Genomic DNA, 19,840 nt, shown 5'->3' with positions numbered 1-19,840 from the left:
CCTGACTGCAGTATACCTGCTGCCTGTCCTCTAGTATCGCAGCAGTTACCTGATAGTTTTCTTCTTGCCTAGACATATCCTTTAACCTCCTGGGCGATACAATAATATCGCAAGGGGGCAGCGCAGCACTTTTTTTTTTGTTCTTTGAATCATGTAGCTAGCCTAGCGCTAGCTACATGATATCCGCTGTGCAGCGGCATCCTCCCACCCCCTCCGATCGCTTCCAGCGATCAGAGCAAACAGGAAATCCCGTTCAGACCGGGATTTCCTGTTTGGCTTCCCCCGTTGCCATGGCGACAATCGGGATGGCGTCAATGACGACGTGACGTCAGAGGGAGTCCCGATCCACCCCTCAGCGCTGCCTGGCACTGATTGGCCAGGCTGCGCACGTGGTCTGGGGGGGGGTTGCGGCACGGCGGATAGTGGCGAATCAGCGCGGAGTGGCCGCGATCGGTATATACACGCAGCTAGCAAAACAAAAAAAAAATTATGCAAATCGGCCCACCAGGGCCTGAGAAATCCTCTGCGGCGGTTTACCCCGAGTTCAGCTCGGGATTATCGCCCAGAGGGTTAAAGGGTGGTCAAAAATAATGGTGAAGCTTTTTATTATGTAGTTTTCTCATGAATTGACATGTATGGTGTTTGTTATATTGACTTTAGGTGGTAGTTTCAAAATAGGCAAAAGTTAGATATGTACCTCACTAAGGGGGGGGGGGGGGGCTTATTCGTTCCTCCTGCAGCCTACTGATCCTTGCCAGGCTCCTCCTCTTCTTCACAGCCGCTCTCCTGTCTTAGTACAAGTGTGGCTGCATTGTGCAGGTGCACAGACGTCTCGTGCCTGAGTGCTATTACAGAGCTGCTTGTGCATGGAGTAAAAAGCTGGGCCTAGGGATGGGCTTTCGAGTAGTAAACTACTCGAATTCGAAATTCAAGTGAAGTCTAATGACTTTACCTGTGACTGCGGGATAGGGGGTGTTAACTTCCCCAGAAATCTTTGGGACATCTGCGTTCCATTACGCGTCATAGGTGTAATAAAAGCCGCGTTGCATGACTCGCTACCGAGCTTCCTCTTTCAAGCCGGAAGGAGGAAGCACGGAAGTGAGTGGTGGAACGCAGCTTTCATTAAGCCTATTACGCCTATCGTGCGTAATGGAACGCAGACACCCTGAAGACTTCTGGGTGAGTTAACTCCCACCCCCCCATCCCGCGGTCACACGTGAAGTCATTTAAATTCGAGTAGTTTACTACTGGAAAGCCCATGTCTGGGAGGGGCTATTGCACGGGTTGCCGTAGCAGTACTCTTGCTACTATGTGGCACCAGGCAGCTATCTTGTGTTCTGGGCAGGGCTGTGGAGTCTGAGCAGTTTTGGGTACCTGGAGTCAGAGACTTCATAAACTGAGGCTTCACAGTTGGATGATTTTTGCACCCACTCCATAACCTTGAAAGGGCTGTTGAATTGGAGCAATTTTGGGTACCTGTAGTCGAGTCAGTGATTTCATAAAGTGAGTAGATGGATGATTTTTTTACTAACTCTACATCCCTGGTTCTGGGAGATACTGTCCAGTATATATTTACCCTGCAGGTAAGCTGCTGCATGGCCGAGCCATAAAAAAACAAATTGCCCACATGTCAGATATGGCTGTATAAGGTGCGAGTACACGTAACCGAATTCCACCTCCATCCCAAAAACACTGCAAGGCCAAACACACAGCACTGCTCGGCCCTGCTGGTAGACCTTCTAATTATAGGTTGTACATTGCATTTTCATGCTTGTCCACCTCAAAGGCCTCTTTTCCACAAGCAGTTGACAGGTGGAGTATTCTCCACCTGTCAGCTGCTCCCATTCCCTGGCTGGGCACGTGTTAGTGCTTAGCACTGGTGGTGGACAAGCGGCATCCCCATCAGGGCTGTGGACTTGATACAAAAATCATCCGACTCCTCAGTTTATGAAATCACCGACTCCAACTCCAGGCACCCAAAATAACTCCGACTCCAACGCCACAGCCCTACTCCCCATGAAGTTGCATCTGAGCGTGGCAGTTGCCTTCCTCAGATGCAGTATGAGATGGTTTTTGGCACCCGGGTGACAAACCTGACACCCGTAGTGTTACCATATGCTACCATTCGGGTGCATGTGATTGCAGCCGAACAGCATTTTTTGGCCATCAGCTGGGAGTCTGAAGTGCCTGACCAGCATGCGGTTCAACTTCCTCTGGAAAATCAGCCGTACACAGAACTGCAATGTAACACAGAACACAGAAAACATTGTGTTTTTTTTTGTTTTTTTTTTGTAGGGAAATGGCTCTCATTTAGGATAAATTGATTTGAAATGTCTAACGTGTGACAGATACAATTTACTAAGGAGGTGAGTCAGGGTAAATTTCCCAGAATAGGACCCAGACAGAAAAAAAAAAATTCACAGGGCTCGTTAACACTAAGGCCTGGTGCACACCAAAACCCGCTAGCAGATCCGCAAAATGCTAGCAGATTTTGAAACGCTTTTTCTTCTTTTTCTGCAGCGTTTCAGCTAGCGTTTTGCGGTTTTGTGTAGCGGTTTTGGTGTAGTAGATTTCATGTATTGTTACAGTAAAGCTGTTACTGAACAGCTACTGTAACAAAAACCGCCTGGCAAACCGCTCTGAAGTGCCGTTTTTCAGAGCGGTTTGCGGTTTTCCTATACTTAACATTGAGGCAGAAACGCATCCGCAATCCAAAATCTGCAGCAGCCCGGGAGTATGCGTTTCTGCAAAACGCCTCCCGCTCTGGTGTGCACCAGCCCATTGAAATACATTACCCAAGCGGATCCGCACCCGCAAGCGGATCGCAAACAGCAGCCGAAACGCTCTGGTGTGCACTAGGCCTAAGAGGGTTGTTTTTTTTTTTTTTTTGAAGTGCTGGTGATTTTAAAAATTGCTTAAAAGCACTTCTGCAATTTTGCTCTGAGTGTTTTCACATGAGCAATGAGCTTTCTATCCTATTGCAAACGCGGGTCCTGCACCATTTTCTGAAATCGCTAAGCGCTTTGAAAATCGATTTTTCTGAGTGCATTTAATGAATAAATACAATTTATTCATTTCCGAGGCAAAGAGTTCACTTCCTGACTGACGTCAGGAAGTGGGAAAAAAAGCTTAAAAAATTGCTCAATAAATCGCTCAGCGATAGCGCTGGCAATTTAATATGTGAACAAGGCCTTACTCTATCCAAAGCTAAAGTAAACATTTTGCGTGGATCTCCTCTTTAAGGTTAAGTCCAGTTATATTTTAAAGCCAATCTTAACCCATCAGTAAATGAGGCAAATACTAATTGCAAGTGAAGCACAGTGGTGGGCTGTCTTTACTGGGTATGGTAGGGAATTCCAAAGGGTAAAGGCAGCATGACAGAAAGCTCTGGCTCCAAAGATTTTGAGGTGCACTCTGGGAGTGACCAAGTTTATGGATCCTGCTGATCTGCATTTTTGAGAGGTGTGGAGCAGTTTCAGCAAGTCCTTCATGTATTCTGGACCCAAATTGTATAGAGATTTAAATGTCACCAGTCCATACTTGAAGAGTATTCTCCATTTTACAGGTAGCCAGTGCCGTGAGTGAAGTGTAGTGTGGTGAGGCTTTTTCTTTTTTTTTTTTTTTTCTTTTTTTTTTTTTTTCTTTTTTTTTATTATAGCAATCTGGCAGCAGCGTTCTGTACTAATTGCATAGCACAGATCGATCCCAGTTGCATGCCGTAAGGTTTTAGGGAATACACAAAAATGACTGCAGAAGCATTGCAAATACTTTGCTGTTCGTGTTGATTGACTAGGTAAGCATCCGATTCTGGGACAGGTTCATCTGCTAAATTCCTACTTTGCTTGGGCTAAAATTCCTTCTTTCAAATAGGTAAAGTGGTGCCTGTAAGCTCTTTGAGTCCTAGAAGAGTTAATTCTTCCATTTGGCTTTGGTAAACTGAAGCAAGGTTCCCAAGCAGGCTCTGTGTGCAAAGTACAATGCTGGTAATGTGCAGCTAATTTACCTCTTGACACGGGAGTCACAGCTGCCCCAGTGAACTTTGCTCTAACGCTTGTGTCACCTGTGGCTAGGAGAGCTGTAGGAATCTTTACTGCTGAACCTTTTGCTTATTTTCCCTGCAAGCCGGACGTTTCAGGTTTAGACTAGGTGCCTGCTGCTAATCTCCTTTTCTTGAGTGCATTTGTCAAACTTCAGCAGAACTGTGAACTTTTGTAACAGTCTAATTTACTTAGTCTACTTTAAATTGTTGTCTATACTAAGGGATGGCGGCACAATCAGGAAATTTATATTGAAACTTTTGCTACTCTGCAGTTATTTTCTAAATTGTACCACTTGCAACAAGTCTGTATAGCAATTGGCCATGAATTGCCACATGAAGGACCCTATCTCTGCGGATGGCTTTTTTTCATACGTGTGTATGTACCTTGAAGCATACCCAAGGTAAACTGGGACTTCCAAGGCAAGATATTCAATGTAGTTGTACTTACCTGGGGGCTTCTTCCAGCCCCTAAAAGCCATTTGTGTCCCTCGCCTTTTTGGGTTTCTGATTGCGACACGGCTTCTCTTCATGCAGCGCTGAGTTAGAAGCTTTTTCAGCTGTGGTCCCAGAAGTTGGTATCGGTGATGCTCACTTACTAGGCCTAGCAGTTGTCAATTTTTTACCGCTGTCCCTGGTCACTGACCTCATTAGGGAAATGTGCCTAACTTTCCGTACCTGAGAACCTGCTGTGGATATCTCCCCAAAGAAAATGAAGATCCTACCTTTGTTGTCCCCAGTCCATTTGGAGATATAGTACAGGTGGGAAACTTGAAAAATTACAATATCATGCAAAAGTCTATTTATTTCAGTAATTCATCTTAAAAGATGAAACTAATATATGAAATGGGAACCATGACTTACTGCAGCTCCGGTCCTCTACAAGGCTGTAAGGATCGGCAACCCCCGATGGTTCGTCGTCTTCTGCGCGGGCGAGTGGATGCGCCCATATAATTGGCAGGCGTAGTACGCTCCCAGTGATGCAAGTGCGTTCTTGCAGGGGGCATTTGCACATTTGCGCATGCGGAGAGGCTGCCAGCGGGACCCAGGAGAAAACCAGAGCTGTGGCGCAGGACACAAATGATTTCTGGTTGCAGGAAGAAGCCCCAGGTCAGTAAAACTAGATTTAATATCTACCCTAGGAAGTTCTTTAATGGACACCAGAGGCGGAGCAATAACGTTTTATACATACCTGGAGCTTCCTCCAGCCCCCTTCATGCTGATTAGTCCCTCACTGTCCTACTCTGCTGCCTTCGCAAACTGCCCTGGTGACAGCGGGAGTCGGGGGCTTACTACACATGTGCGGCCTGGCCGCGCATGCTCCCCCATCGTGCTCCCAAGGCTGAGGGCGCTCTGCACCTGTGGAGTACTACAGCGCAGGCGCAAAACACTTCCAGCCTCAAGAGCGAGATGGGGAGCGTGCTTGGCCGCACTGCGTTGATTGGCCCTGACTTGCCGATTTACCTAGCTGGATTGCAGAGGCTGCAGGCGGCGGAGGAACGCAATGAGGGAGCGATCAGGCTGAAGGGGCAGGAGGAAGCCCTGGGTATGTGTACTTTTTTTTTTTTTTTTTTTTTTTTTTTCCTTCCTTTGACTCTGGTACACTTTAAAGTGGATCCGAGATAACCTTTTACGCATTGCATAATTGTGTTCCTTTCATATAGTTTATAGGGCATTCCTCAAGCCAAATACTTTTTTTTTTGTTTGTTTTTTGTTTTAATACTCTAATTCCCTATAAAATAAACAAGCCTCGCCCACAGCTTTCCAGAGTGCCTTGGCACTGTAGCAAGGGCTTATGGGTGCTCAGGCTGGGCAGGAGGAGGTTAGTAGCCAGAGATTTCAGAGGCAAAGGGGAGTAGGAGAGGGGAGTGAAGTTTTCACAGGCTGAGGGGTGGAGATGCAGAGAAGCTTGCCTGTGTGTAATGTGACAAACAGAACATGGCTGCTCCCATTGTATCACAGGAATAAATAATCATAAACTGACGAAGCTGTGTACAGCTATATTTACTGTGTAAACCATCTAAACTTTAGATAAGATTTATAGACCAGTTACTTGTTATAGTTAGTTTTTTCATCACTGATCCCCTTTTAAGATTAAACAGATACTTGCCTAAGAAGAAGGATGCCTCTGGATCCTGTAGAGGCTTCCCACGTCCTCCTGAACCCCCTTGATTGCTACTCATGAACCCCAAAAGAAATCTGACAAGAGCTTTTTGGATTTCTGACTGCGACACGGCTTCTCTTCATGCAGCGCTGAGTTAGAAACTTTTTCAGCTGTGATGCCAGAAGTGGACATAGGTGATGCTCACTTACTAGGCCTAGCAGTTTTCAATTACCGCTGTCCCTGGTCACTGACCTCATCAGGGAAATGTGCCTAACTTTCCGTACCTGAGAACCTGATATGGACATCTCCCTAAAGAAAATGAAGATCCTAACTTTGTTGTCCCCAGTCTATTTGGAGATATAGTACAGGTGGGAAACTTGAAAAATTAGAATATCGTGCAAAAGTCTATTTATTTCAGTAATTCATCTTAAAAGGTGAAACTAATATATGAAATGGGAACCCTTTGCAGGTATTTTGGATTAATTAGCTGATTAGAGTCTGACACTTTGAGCCGAGAATATTAAACATTTTCACAATATTCTAATGGGCTGAGATTGAGTTTCTCATAAGATGTAAACCATAATCATCAAGATTATAACAAAGGCTTGAAATATCTCGCTTTGCATTTAATGCGTCTATGTCATATATTAGTTTCACCTTTTAAGTTGATTTTCTGAAATAAATGGACTTTTGCATGATATTCTAATGTTTCAGGTTTCACCTGTATATCCCTGATCTAGCTCTATCTGGAACATTTTGGTATTGATATAACTTTCTGCCAACTGTCAGGCCTGGAACCCACTAGAGAGCTTTTTTGAGCTTTGCCAACGCTTTGCCGATGTAACAAATTCCACAGTAGCGATTGCGATTAGCAAAATTGCAATCGCAGGACATGCAGCATTTTGGGAGTGTTTGCACGGCAATGTAAAGTATCTAAGCGCTGACAAATCGCTCATGAATCGCTATACATAGCGATTTGTGTGAGATTTTAAATTACTGCACACTAAAAAAAAATTAAGATAAATTGAAAGGACCAATCAGAATTAAAATTGCAAATCGATATCACAATCGCTGGCAAAAAGCTTACACTTTTTAAAATCGCTACCAAAATTGCCAGAAAACATGAAATCGCTTACAAAACACTAATGAAAAACTAGTGATTTGTGATTTGTAGTGGGTTCCAGGCCTCACGGTGGAAGTGAAAGGAGGTTTATATAAAAGTCACACATCAAACCTGCCCAAAGATCTAACTCTTCCTATACCATATTTTTAATTAAAGAGGAACTCCAGTGAAAAATAATGTAATGAGAAAAGTGCTTCATTTTTACAATAATTATGTGTAAATGATTTAGGGCCTGTTTCAACTAGAGCGAATCTGCATGCGTTTCCTGCATGCAGATTCGCATAGACAATACAAGTGGATGGGACTGTTTCCACTTGTCAGGATTTCTGAGCGTTTTTCTGTGCAGAAAAAAATCTGCACGGCAGAGCCCTCAGAATTTGCATACCGCTATGCGATTCGTATACAATGTATTTATTAAGGAATTTGCATGCGGTTTTGGTATGCAAATTTTCATGCAAATTCGCATGGAATCAATGGAAAAGCACACAGGCACTGCCGTGGTTAAATTCGCATCGTCATCCATGCGAATTCGCATGAAAATTCGCATACAATCGCATGCGAAATTCGCATCCGCATGCAAATTTTTACCGCGGCGATTCCCACCGCACAAGTGGAAATGGGCCCTTTAGTCAGTGTTTGCCCATTGTAAAATCTTTCCTCTCCCTGATTTACATTCTAACATTTATCACATGGTGACATTTTTACTGCTGGCAGGTGTCAGTAGAAAGCGATGATGCATTTTTGGCAGTTATAAATAGCTGTTATTTCCCACAATGCAACAAGGCTCCCACAGTGTGATGTCAGTGCTCTGGTGCTGACATCACACTGTGGGAGGGGTTTCACAACAACATCAGCCATACAGATGATCGGTTTGAGAAAGGGTAAATATTTCTCATGGGAAAGGGGGTAACAGCTACTGACTGGGATGTAGTTCAATCCTTAGTTACAGTTCCTCTTTAAAAAAAAAAAATGTCCTAAGGGTAGCCACTAATGATCCAATCTTTTTCATCCAGTTTTACCAAATCTATGTAGTATGGGGTAAATTTAATTAATATATTGAATAGTTAATTTAGGAAGCTCCCTTATATCACATAGGAATGGTAAGATCGGATGAAAAAGATTGAATCATTAGTGGCCACCGTAAGTCTGCTTTAAAGGGAAGGTCCAAGCAAAAAAAAAAAATGAGTTTCACTTACCTGGGGCTTCTACCAGCCCCATGCAGCCATCCTGTGCCCTTGTAGTCACTCAGTGCTGCTCCAGTCCCCCGCTGGGAGCTTTCTGACCTCGGAGGTCAGGGCCGAATTGCGTACATTTTTACACATTCCCGCTAGTGCAGGAACATTAACGCATACATTTTTACGCGTTAGTGGTGCAACGCGTAAATATTTGTTCCTGCACTAGCTGGAATGCGTAAAAATGTATGCAATGTGGCCCTGACCTCCGAGGTCAGAAAACTGCTAGCGGGGGACTGGAGCAGCAGTGAGTGACTACAAGGGCACAGGATGGCTACATGGGGCTGGTAGAAGCCCCAGGTAAGTAAAACTCATTTTTTTTTTTGCTTGAACCTTCCCTTTAAGGCATGTAACTGAACTGTATTACAGATGGAGTGCCATCTGCTGGTTACCTCATGAGAAATGCAGACCAATACGCTTGCCATATACTGGACTGAGCTGAGTTATTTACAACTTTTTCTTTTTTCCTGTTCTCTAGTACAACAGAATGGAGTAAGACATTGCTCATACACAGCCTCCCGGAAACACCTAGTCATTAATAAGGACACTAAAGTAATATGCCAAGGCTTCACAGGAAAACAGGTGTGTACAGCTATTGGGCATGTTTGAATGTATCATCTGTATTTGGATGTGGTGTCTAGTACAGTTCATATCAACTGGTTCAAAAGAAATAGCTTTATGCGCATAATGCTGTAGGCCAAATGACTGCTTCTTGCCAGCCAGGTAATGCCAGCAATAGTCACATGTAGATATTAATAACAGGTAGGTAGACTGATTCGCAAATAATTACCAATGATGAGAATATCGACGAGTGACAAATACATCTAATAGACATATATCCAAACACACCCACCCTCACCTCCTTTACATTAGTTGTCATTGGGGAGACCCATTAGCAACCCCACTGATATTGGTAGCTGGGGAGCCCTCTGTTATAGTGCTATCCGTTATTGTTCCCTCAGTGCGTCTATAATGTAACCCTCATTACTCCCAGCATCCCCCAAAGTGGTCCCCCCTTCTCCTGTGCCGTTCTTCCCTAGAGGCAGAGCATTGCAGGAAAGCATACTTACCCATGACTCTCCTCCCAGGCGAATGTATGTCACTATCACTGCCTGTGTGGCCTTGAGAGGAATATTTTGGGACCATGTGTCAGTACAGGTAGCTCTGTGTCAGCTGCTTCACTGCTTTACTCCGCCTATAGTGAGGGGGGGGGGCAATCTGACACAGCGATACAATTTACCTATTGCGTTGTATGATGGGTTCCCTACCCTGGTTTATATTGTCTTCATTAATGAAAATGTACATATAATAGAAAAAAGTTGAGAATTTACAGCAATTTATGCTCCTTTATAAAGTGTACATATTTCATTTCAGCAACTCTTTTATTAATATTTTTGAACCCATGTAATGTATGGGAATGTTATTACAGCCACCTTTACAGAGTTTCCATCATCAGCAGAGAACTCTTTGGCAAACTATAATCAGTTTACAAGGGAAATGCCAAACCTAAATAATGTATGTTTCCTAGTGCTATGTCATTTTAAAGAGGGTTATTTTGATGTGGCTGAACATTTGTCTTGTAGTTTGTTTTTAGTATTCCACAGTGCTGACCAATATTTACTTGTGTTTTTGTTGTTGCTTTGTTTTGTTTTTTTGTAGGGCACGTTTCATAGCCAGCAGGCTTTGGAATACGGCACAAAGTTAGTTGGTGGTGTCTCACCCGGCAAAGGCGGCAGCACCCATCTTGGTTTACCAGTCTTCAACAGTGTGGCTGAGGTAAGACCACGCCCTCAGTCATTTTATAGGCTGGGATATGGCTTCTGCTGACAGAAGACACATGGTAATCGCCACCTCAGTAGGAGTAGACACAGAACAGAGACCCCACCGAACTGGACCGAGTGGGGAGGACACTTTCTATCCTGGAAGATTGAATGCAGATTCCCAGCCTCCCCTGAATGCAGCTGATCAGCAAAAAATATGAACAATCATTTACCCTGTGCACAAAAACACTCACAACAAGCTGGAACTCTAGTAATGATAAAATCAACTTGAAGTTATATTTAGTTAAACTAATGGAGGATATTCACTGCCAGAATGGTTTGCAAGCAAAATAATTCAAAACGCTTTCACCAGCGTTGAGGTTCCCTCCATGTTGAAAGGGTCCCTACTCCACCCTTAGCAATCATTTCATGCTCTCGTACCTGAGCGTTCCATGCTTAGGCCTGTCTGCTTCTACCAATTTTAGGAAACGCATGCATGCACGTAAATCAGTCTAAAGGGGCCCATTAAAAATACTATCTCACGGGCGACCAACAATTTCCGATCACTATAAACAACGAGTGTCAGCGCCAAGGCAGAAGGCGACCGCAGCCGAGAAGGACAATGTCTAAAATCCACACAAGCAATGAATATATAAAGTCAGCGCAGGTCTATAGTAATACAGATTTCGTCATTTTCTGGTATACAGGATCTTTGAAAAAAGGTAAAGAAGCAAGGCTTACCAGATTCCAACAACCCACATTATAAGGTTGTAAACAAGTTTGATAGATGGTCCGCAGAACTTTCAAATGGTTCCTCCGGAATATATTAGATATCCTGAGGTCGCAGAGACTCGCCAAAGGGGAGTCCAGTAGGATAGTGACATGAAAGAGATGTACGGCACATCTAAGGACCATGGTCCTGACATCACACAGTGAGAGGGGTTTCACCACAGTATCAGCCATACAGAGCCCCCGATGATCCATTTGTGAAAAGGAAAAAGATTTCTCATAGGAAAGGGGATATCAGCAACTGATTGGGACGAAGTTCAATTCTTGGTTACGGTTTCTCTTTAAAGAGTAACTGTTACGCATTAAATGCAAAATAAATGTTCTATTGCAGGGTGTTACACAGCAAAAAAGGGTGCTAACAAGGCAATTCAAACATTTAAAATCAATCAAGGTTTTTCCTCCTCATGCCCCCAGGCTCTAAGAGGGTACACACGGCCGCAGAAGAGAAGTGACAGGCAGGCTGGAGCCTCTGTCACTCACCTCTCTGCGCTGCGATTGGCCGCCTTGTCTCCCCTTCACTGCGGCGGATCTAGTTGTTAGAGCACAGGGAGGGGGGCCAGAGGCTATCTCCTGTCTCTGTCCTCTGCCCCCCCTCCTCCAGTAGCATGTCCGCTCGGTCTCTGCCCGCCTGCTGCATGTGCCGCCGCCGCATTCCACCTCTTCCCCGCACTGATCAATGGGGAAGGATAAAGGCGGCGCACACACTCTCCTAACAATGGGTCCAGGCGCTGCAGTTCCCCACTATACTCTGCACTGCCGCCGGCGGTAGTGCAGAGAATAGATGAGAACAGCAGCGCTTGGATCCATTATTAGGGGAGTCTGTGCCTGCTCTATTTATCCTCCCCGCTGTGCTCAGAATAAGTGTGGGGAGGAGGGGGATCGGGAGTGGGAGGGGGGGTTGGGGGGGAGAGAATCTACCCTAGGAACCAAGATGGCCACTGCCAGGAGGGGAATAGTTCATTAAGAAGATTAAAAAATTTATGAAATCTAATAGGTGGACAGTGCAATACATGTGTTATATAAGTAGAGCAAGTATTTATCTACTTACATGTGTATTTTTTTAGGGGGGCATATTATGGCTAACAGATGTTCTTTAACCACCCTGGCGTTCTGATTAAATCGCCAGGGTGGCTGCGGGAGGGTTTTTTTTAAATAAAAAAAAAACTATTTCATGCAGCCAACTGAAAGTTGGCTGCATGAAAGCCCACTAGAGGGCGCTCCGGAGGCGATCTTCCGATCGCCTCCGGCGCCCAGAATAAACAAGGAAGGCCGCAATGAGCGGCCTTCCTTGTTTTGCTTATATCGTCGCCATAGCGACGAGCGGAGTGACGTCATCGACGTCCTGACGTCAGCCACCTCCGATCCAGCCCTTAGCGCTGGCCGGAACTTTTTGTTCCGGCTACGCTGGGCTCAGGCGGCTGGGGGGACCCTCTTTCGCCGCTGCTCGCGGCGAATCGCCGCAGAGCGGCGGCGATCAGGCAGCACACGCGGCTGGCAAAGTGCCGGCTGCGTGTGCTGCTTTTTATTTCATTCAAATCGGCCCAGCAGGGCCTGAGCGGCAGCCGCTGGCGGTGTTGGACGAGCTGAGCTCGTCCAGACCGCTCAGCTGGTTAATGAGAAGGAAATGAGCAGTGAAAATTGCTCCGGTCCTGAAGCAGTTAAATCCTGGGCCCTCAACAAAAATGAACATAGCTTCCCTTGCTTGCACCAAAAAAAGTGTCCTTCATTTGTGCCCATGCATTTTAGCAGTTAATTCATGCTAAGATCAGTTGTTGGCATTAAAGGGTGTTCGTTATAAAGAGTCACCATCTGAAATTCAGATCTCTGTTTTTCAGAATCCTGATGGCTGACTTTACAATGTCACATTTATTAAAGTGGAAACAGGTTTTTGTTTCCTGGTGGGCCGGCTTTCAAATCAAAGCGCCATACTGTGATTAATCCAAAGTGCTGATCAGAATCCTATTATATCTGAATGGAGAGCTAATCGCCACTTAAGAACTTGGTTCCAGCCACAACCCGTGTTTTAAAAAGTTGCTGTAAGAGGCCCATTGACCTTCATTGCGGCTACTTCTCATTACTTTCTAAAGACGAGATCTGTGGTGTCCAAGACAAACAAAAGCATTTAACGCACACAACCCTGTTCTCCAATGCCATCTGTGGTCCTGAAAGTGACATACACATCTAATAATAATCCTAACGTTTGTATAGCGCTTATCCTTTGTTGGACTCAAAGCGCTCAAGATCGGCAGCCAATAAGGGTGTGCTCAAGAGGCCACCCTGCACTGTTAGGGAATCTTGCCCAAAGACTTCTTACTGAATAGGTACTGACCCTAGCCCATGTCAGAGGCAGAGCCCTGAACAGTGCACTATCCAGCCACATCTAACAGTGACCCTGATTGCAGAGCTCAGCACTGCTGATAGGCGCTGTGGAGTAAGCAATCGTGTATCTTACTCCACCGCATCAAAATGCTCCTGGACCCTGCTTTTGATTGGCCAGTTTTAACACTTCTATGTAAAACAAGAGCTTATTTAGACAATCTGTTTATAGTATTCAAAATCTTTTGACTTTTACACTACATGTAAGTGGTAAACGTCAAAATCTAAATTGGCTGTGCATGCACTTTTAAGGGCCTTTTTCCACTACCCTGCGATTTGCGATTTGATTCTGATCGCAAATCGCAAGGTACATTAAACTAATGGAAACTGCAGCGGTAATTTCCATTAGTGCAATCCGATTGCAATGCGATTTTGGTCAAAACTCGATAGTCCTGCCGCGTTTTGGATGCGATTGAGCTTTACTATACTGAGTATAGTAGCTCAATCGCAATCGCATGGTGGAAATTGAACGCGATTGCGATCGCATTTCATAGTGGAAAAGAGCCCTAAGCCTCATCAACATGATACGATTCTTTGTGTGATTCGATTACGATTCTATTTACGATCCGATTAAATCCGACGTGTCCAATCGGGATTAAATTCGCTTTGCCATTGTTTTGCAATGGCAAATTGAATTAAATCCCGATCGGACATGTCTGATTTAATCGGATCGTAAATAGAATCGTAATCGAATCACACAAAGAATCGTATCGTGTAGATTGGGTTTATGTCTCAGCTAGAAGATGGGACTTTTAAAACTGCATTGTAAGGACTGTAAGACACTTATTAAAGGATGTCCGAAGTGACATGATAGACATGTGTATGTACAGTGCCAAGCACACACATAACTTGGCTGTGTGTGTGTGTGTTTTTTTTTTTTTTTTTTCTTTTTTCTGCCTGAAGAAAGCGTTAACATTCAGGTATGCTAGTGAAAGTTTCTCTCAAGTTGGGCCTTAGTCAGTCTATAGTGTAACCTTCACTGATGAGTCATTACAGCCATAAAACACTTCCCTTGCTCAGAAAAAACTTCTGAGAGCACAGAGCAGGAGTTAGATAAAAAAAAAATGTCAATAGTTCATATATTTTAACTTCTTGGAGACAGAAACACTGTCATCATATGAGGTTGTACAACATTAAACACTCTTTTCTTTGCTGATGCACAAAATAAAACAGCAGGATTCAAAAAAGAAAAGTCATTTTTAGGAGTAGGAGGATAGATGCAATTGTTTATCTCATCAGCCTATTTTTACTTATGGTTTCTTTTAAGACAGTTGCAGCAAGACAGACTGGACACAGTAAGGCTGTTGCCCAGAGAAATTAATCAGCTTTAGACTGTTCACTGAAGCAATGATACTGACTGGCTTCTGAGCAACCTGTCCCCTTTATTCTTTAGTTTTCCTTGCCACCTGCTCTGAAAGATGGCCTCTTCTGAGTGCAGAGCCTAAGCATCCCCATTCATTCAGTGGGAGGGATTAGGTTGTGCGTAACAGTTGCCATGCTTTGCATGCTGCATGTGGGATTTCAGCTCTTTGTCAGTTTATGTGAGATACTAATACAAGCGTTGGTGGATGAACCATACAAATCATCTAAAACTTGTCAACCAAATCTCTCCCTAAGGGAGGTTCATAAGCTGTGTGGGCTTTGGAGGGTGCAGCAGGCATTTTCATACCTATGGGGGGCTGCTCAAAATACCCCCACCTATATGGACACCTTTATTTTCCACTTCCCCCTACACTCCTACCTCCCTGTGCCACAGAGCCGCAGGTTCCCACAGTTTTGTCCTATGTCCCTGGCAGCTGCGATGCATGTCTGGGAAGCACAATTTATGTTGGGAGATGTAGTTCCCATTGATGTGATTGTATCTCCGAGCTGGGAGATGTAACCATATCAATGAACTAAATCTCCCAGCATGCATTGCGGCAGCCTATGAGACAGGATATCTGCATGTGAATTTTAACGTATGGCATGGGGGCATAGAAAATGGAAGCATCCATATAGACACAGGGAGCTAAGGAGCAGCTTTCCCAGGTGAGAAAATGCCGGTTGCACCTACCCCCCAACAGTGCACTACCCTACCCTCGGGGAGGTTTGTTGGATACATTTTCTGAAGCTAGGAGTACCCAGGTGCTCATTGTTCTTTAAGATGTGTGAAAACAATCCATGCATGGGAACTTTGAATAGACGTAGTTCTGATTTAGTTGTTCTCACAGTTTGACGTTGCTTTTTCTTGCATCTTCTTTACCTCAGGCCAAAGCAGCCACAGGTGCCACTGCCTCAGTGATCTATGTGCCACCACCATTTGCTGCTGCTGCAATCCATGAAGCGATCGATGCTGAGGTGCCATTAGTAGTATGCATCACGGAAGGAATCCCCCAACAGGACATGGTGAGGGTCAAACACCGGCTACTACGTCAGAACACCACTCGCCTCATTGGACCCAACTGCCCAGGAGTCATCAACGTGAGTCATCCTTTTGTACAGTCTTCTAAACGCTAGTGTTTTCCCTGCATGTGAAGACAGACTGGAAAAATCATCTTGTTGAAATCGATTACCTGCCTCCAAAATTCGTATGCGGGTAAAAAACTGCAACACACATGCAAATACCTATAGCTTTCCATGGCTTGGCTAGTGGAATTCGGATGTGTTCTTGCATCAGAACAATTGCCGGCATTTTTACCTGATGGCTTTGAATAAATCTCCAAACTAGAAATGAAAATAGTGGCATCCCATATCTGGCTGGACAGATTGCTTTCCCCTATGTCTTTTTGTAGCTGCAGAAACAGAGCCATTTCTGGCCATTTTGGCATCCTAGGCAAGGAGAATCATAGCCCAAATTAATATATGTTAACAGGCAGGGCCGGTGCTAGACTTTTTGCTGCCTGAGGCAAATTTATAAGGATGCGCCCCCCACCCCAATTTGGAATGATCGCACATCACCCAACAAGTTACTCTGCTTCATTTAATGTTCTCGCATGACATGCTGCATCTCAACACATTAGCACACCATAATTATTATGAAGGGTACACCACCAAACATATTGTTTATGGACAGGTTGGCATATTTTATTGAAAATCGAAAGAGTTGTTACAACTCTTCAATAGAGACCAAATCTCAAACGATTACAGCTAAGTTAGCTTAATCTATTGGGGACGGGGTGCCTATCCCCCCCCCCCTTAAGGGCCAGGCGAATTTGCATATTTGGGGGGGGGGTGCGTTACTTTTGTGTGTGTGTGTGGGGGGGGGGGGTCGGGTAGATGGCAAGGCTTGGTCTCCCCCCTGTAGCTAGATGTCCCCCCTGTAGCCAGCAGCATTTACACACCTCCCAGGCTCCAGCGATGAGCCGCTGTGGACCCCTTCGTTCCGGCTGGCATCCCCGCTCGTACTGACGCTCACTTCCGGATCGCGGCTTAATGACGTCATCAAGCCTGGACCCGGCAATAACGTCAGAGCGAGTGGGGATGCCGGCCAGAGCAAAGGGGAGTGCCGATCGCGGGAGTGGGAGCGGCAGGAAGGTGAGTGGATCCTCTCTCCCCCCCCCCCCCTTACCGCCACATCAGTAACAGGGATCACTACGATCCGTCGGCGATCGTAGTGATCAGAAGCCATACGCGATGGCTTCTGATCACCGAGGGGAGATGTCAGCTGTCATATGACAGCTTAATCTCCCCTCGAGTGTGCACGAATGCGTCTGGAGCATTCGTGTGTGTGTGTACCCCCCAACGTCGCATCAGAGTTAGGTGCCCACAAGGGTGGCATAGGATTTACACCAGCGGTCCTCAAAAGGTTAAAGGTGTTCTTTGGTGGTTTAAAAAAGCAAAAACCGACACTTACCTGCAGCTTCTATTAACCCCCTGCAGCTGTCATGTCCCACGCTGTCCTCCTACGATCCTCTAATTACACGTCTAACTGCGCCGACTGGGGCTGCGCAGCTGCACGCGTCATCGGGAGCTTACTGCGCAGTACAAGGAAACTTCGTACTGCACCTGCTCAGTAAGCTCCCGATGATGTGTGCGGGTGTGAGCACTGTTCATCTAGTAAGACGAATATTAGACCGGTACTGGTGGCGGGGAACAGAGGATCGTAGGAGACATGACAGCTGCAGGGGTCTGATAGAAGCCCCAGGTAAGTGTCGGCTTTTGTTTTTTTGAAACCACCAAAGACAGTGGCGTAGCTAAGGAGCTATGGGCCCCAGTGCAAGCTTTACATGCTGCCCCCCAAGAACTCTATACATAACAATTGATACTGCGCACCAAAACCTGCCAAGAACAACCCCAGTGTTAGAGGTGCAGGTAGGGGATGGAGAACAGTTTTTTAATTATTACTACTATTTAAAGTATCTATAGAAGTGATTATTACCAACACAGGGCCAATAAAGAGCTAATATTGTGCTTGAGGGAGGGCCCCTCGGGGCCCCTCTGACCCAAGGGCCCCGATGCAGTCGCTACCTCTGCAACCCCTATTGCTACACCACTGACCAAAGAACCCCATTGAGCTTAGCAATATGCATTGTAATTCTTACAATTGATCGATCGTGTGTGAAACAAAGCAATTTCTGATATAATCTGCAGATGTTCTGTATTGCTTCTTAATGACATTACTGTATTTCATTTCTGCTTTGTAGCCTGGTGAATGTAAGATCGGCATCATGCCTGGACACATCCACAAGAAAGGAAGAATCGGTAAGTGCTTAAAAAGTCAGTTGACCGCTGACACATTCAGAGAGAGGCCATGACCATTCTCATAAATGAGATAACAACTTGTATTAAGCCCGGTTCACATTTGCACGGATGAAAAACTGATCCGTGCAAAAACCGATCCATTTTTAAAAGGCATCAGTTTTCCATCCATGACCTTCCGTTACGTAAGTGCGGTCAATGCGACAAACGTGTTGATCCGGAAACATCGCTGCAGACCCAAACTTGCGGTCCGTTCGGTGGAACATACCAAACACATCCATTCTAATAGAGCAATGTGAATAGATCCTATTGGTTAACATAGGCTTCACCTCAGGTGACCAACATTTTTGTCCCATGTGAACCAGGCCTTAGTGTTTGTGCTTTTATTTTTTTTAATACATCTTTAAAAAATGACTTCATCAGTGTGCGCGTAGAATAACATCACTGCTGAAGTGCAGGTAGCACTAGGATGCTCCTGCAAGTACCTTCCTTACATCACGTTTCCTTTCCTGTGTGGCCAAGAAGCCCATCAGGACGTGTGCAAACACAGGACAAAGGGGTGGAGTGATCAGATCCAGTGCTAGAAGAATTGAGCAAGACTGGTGGAAAAGTGGGGTGGTAGCTCAGATGAAGGATGCCGATTGGTAGATCGAAGCATCTGCTCCATTCTGACACTAGTTTTATGTCAATTTTTGTGCTGGTTTTGATAAATCCTGTCCTAGTTCATGGAGAACCGGAAAGGCTATGACCAACTTCCTAGGTCAGAGAAGTCATTTAGCCTCTTCTAGACTAACGACTGAACTACACATTTGCTGAGCTGTTCAACGTTACGTCTGCCGCACGCCATTGTAGTTCGGGTGCAATTTAAATGCAGCCAAATTTGCAGTCGTAGTGACACTACGTGTGTCAAGGACCTTGACATGTCGCCTTAGAGCACGGTCGTGGCCGCGCTCAGATGTAACTAAATGGGGGGCTGCCTGTCTAGCACCAGTACCGAGCACTATCAAGGGCCCAGCCAGTGCACGAGAGCAGCTGACAGGCAGTGAATTGCCTGACAAATGTCAGTCTGAAAGAGGCCTTACTGTTAATGATCATATGGTCACTTTACAGATTGTGTGTTTCCCATGCAAACCTCAGGGGTTTAGAGTATAAGTACTTGCAAGCATCCCCTGGTACCCACAGTTACAGAACCTATTTAGTGAAAGTTACAGATTTGATAGGTCCTATTGTAAAGTACTAATTACCAGCCATGGGCTTTCAGTCCAGACAGACTTTAATTCGGAATTCTAATGAAGTCTGACTTTAAGTGTGACCGTGGGATGGGGTTTAACCTCCCCAGAAGCTTTTCGGGACTTCTATGTTCCATTACGCATCATAGTAACCCACTAACGCGCTTCCTCTTTCAAGCCGGAAGGAGGAAATGCGGTAGTGAGTCATGGAACGTGGCTTTCATTACGCCTATGAGGAAGACTTCTGGGTAAGTTAATCCCCTCTATCCCGCAGTCACACCTAAAGTCATTTTGACTGTCTGGACTCAAAAATCCATCCCTACTAATTACCTCCCTGGTCTGTTACTTTTAAATCGCTCCCCCGAGCTCCATGTACACCGCCTTCCAGGATATAGTCTCGCCCCTCACAGAAAAGAGCCGCAACACTTTACCTATCTCAGATAAAGGAGTGTCATTGCGCTCTGCTGCGAGGGGGTGGGGCTACGCACGGGTGTCCGGCAGACACGGGGCTTGG

The 19,840-nt window shown here is 45.3% G+C and overlaps 1 protein-coding gene across 1 annotated transcript in view; it reads left to right on the top strand.

Annotated features, from left to right (window-relative positions):
* Positions 1-19,840, top strand: part of SUCLG1 (succinate-CoA ligase GDP/ADP-forming subunit alpha) — a 74,805-nt gene that overhangs the window by 9,687 nt on the left and 45,278 nt on the right. Inside the window, exons 2-5 of the mRNA XM_068266655.1 lie at positions 8,974-9,077; positions 10,155-10,271; positions 15,668-15,880; positions 18,043-18,100. Coding sequence (XP_068122756.1) covers positions 8,974-9,077; positions 10,155-10,271; positions 15,668-15,880; positions 18,043-18,100 — 492 coding nt within the window. The remainder of the gene's footprint in view (positions 1-8,973; positions 9,078-10,154; positions 10,272-15,667; positions 15,881-18,042; positions 18,101-19,840) is intronic.

Source organism: Hyperolius riggenbachi, chromosome 1, assembly GCF_040937935.1.
Source record: "Hyperolius riggenbachi isolate aHypRig1 chromosome 1, aHypRig1.pri, whole genome shotgun sequence".
Classification (NCBI taxonomy): domain Eukaryota; kingdom Metazoa; phylum Chordata; class Amphibia; order Anura; family Hyperoliidae; genus Hyperolius; species Hyperolius riggenbachi.
This window is presented reverse-complemented; position numbering and strand designations above follow the sequence as displayed.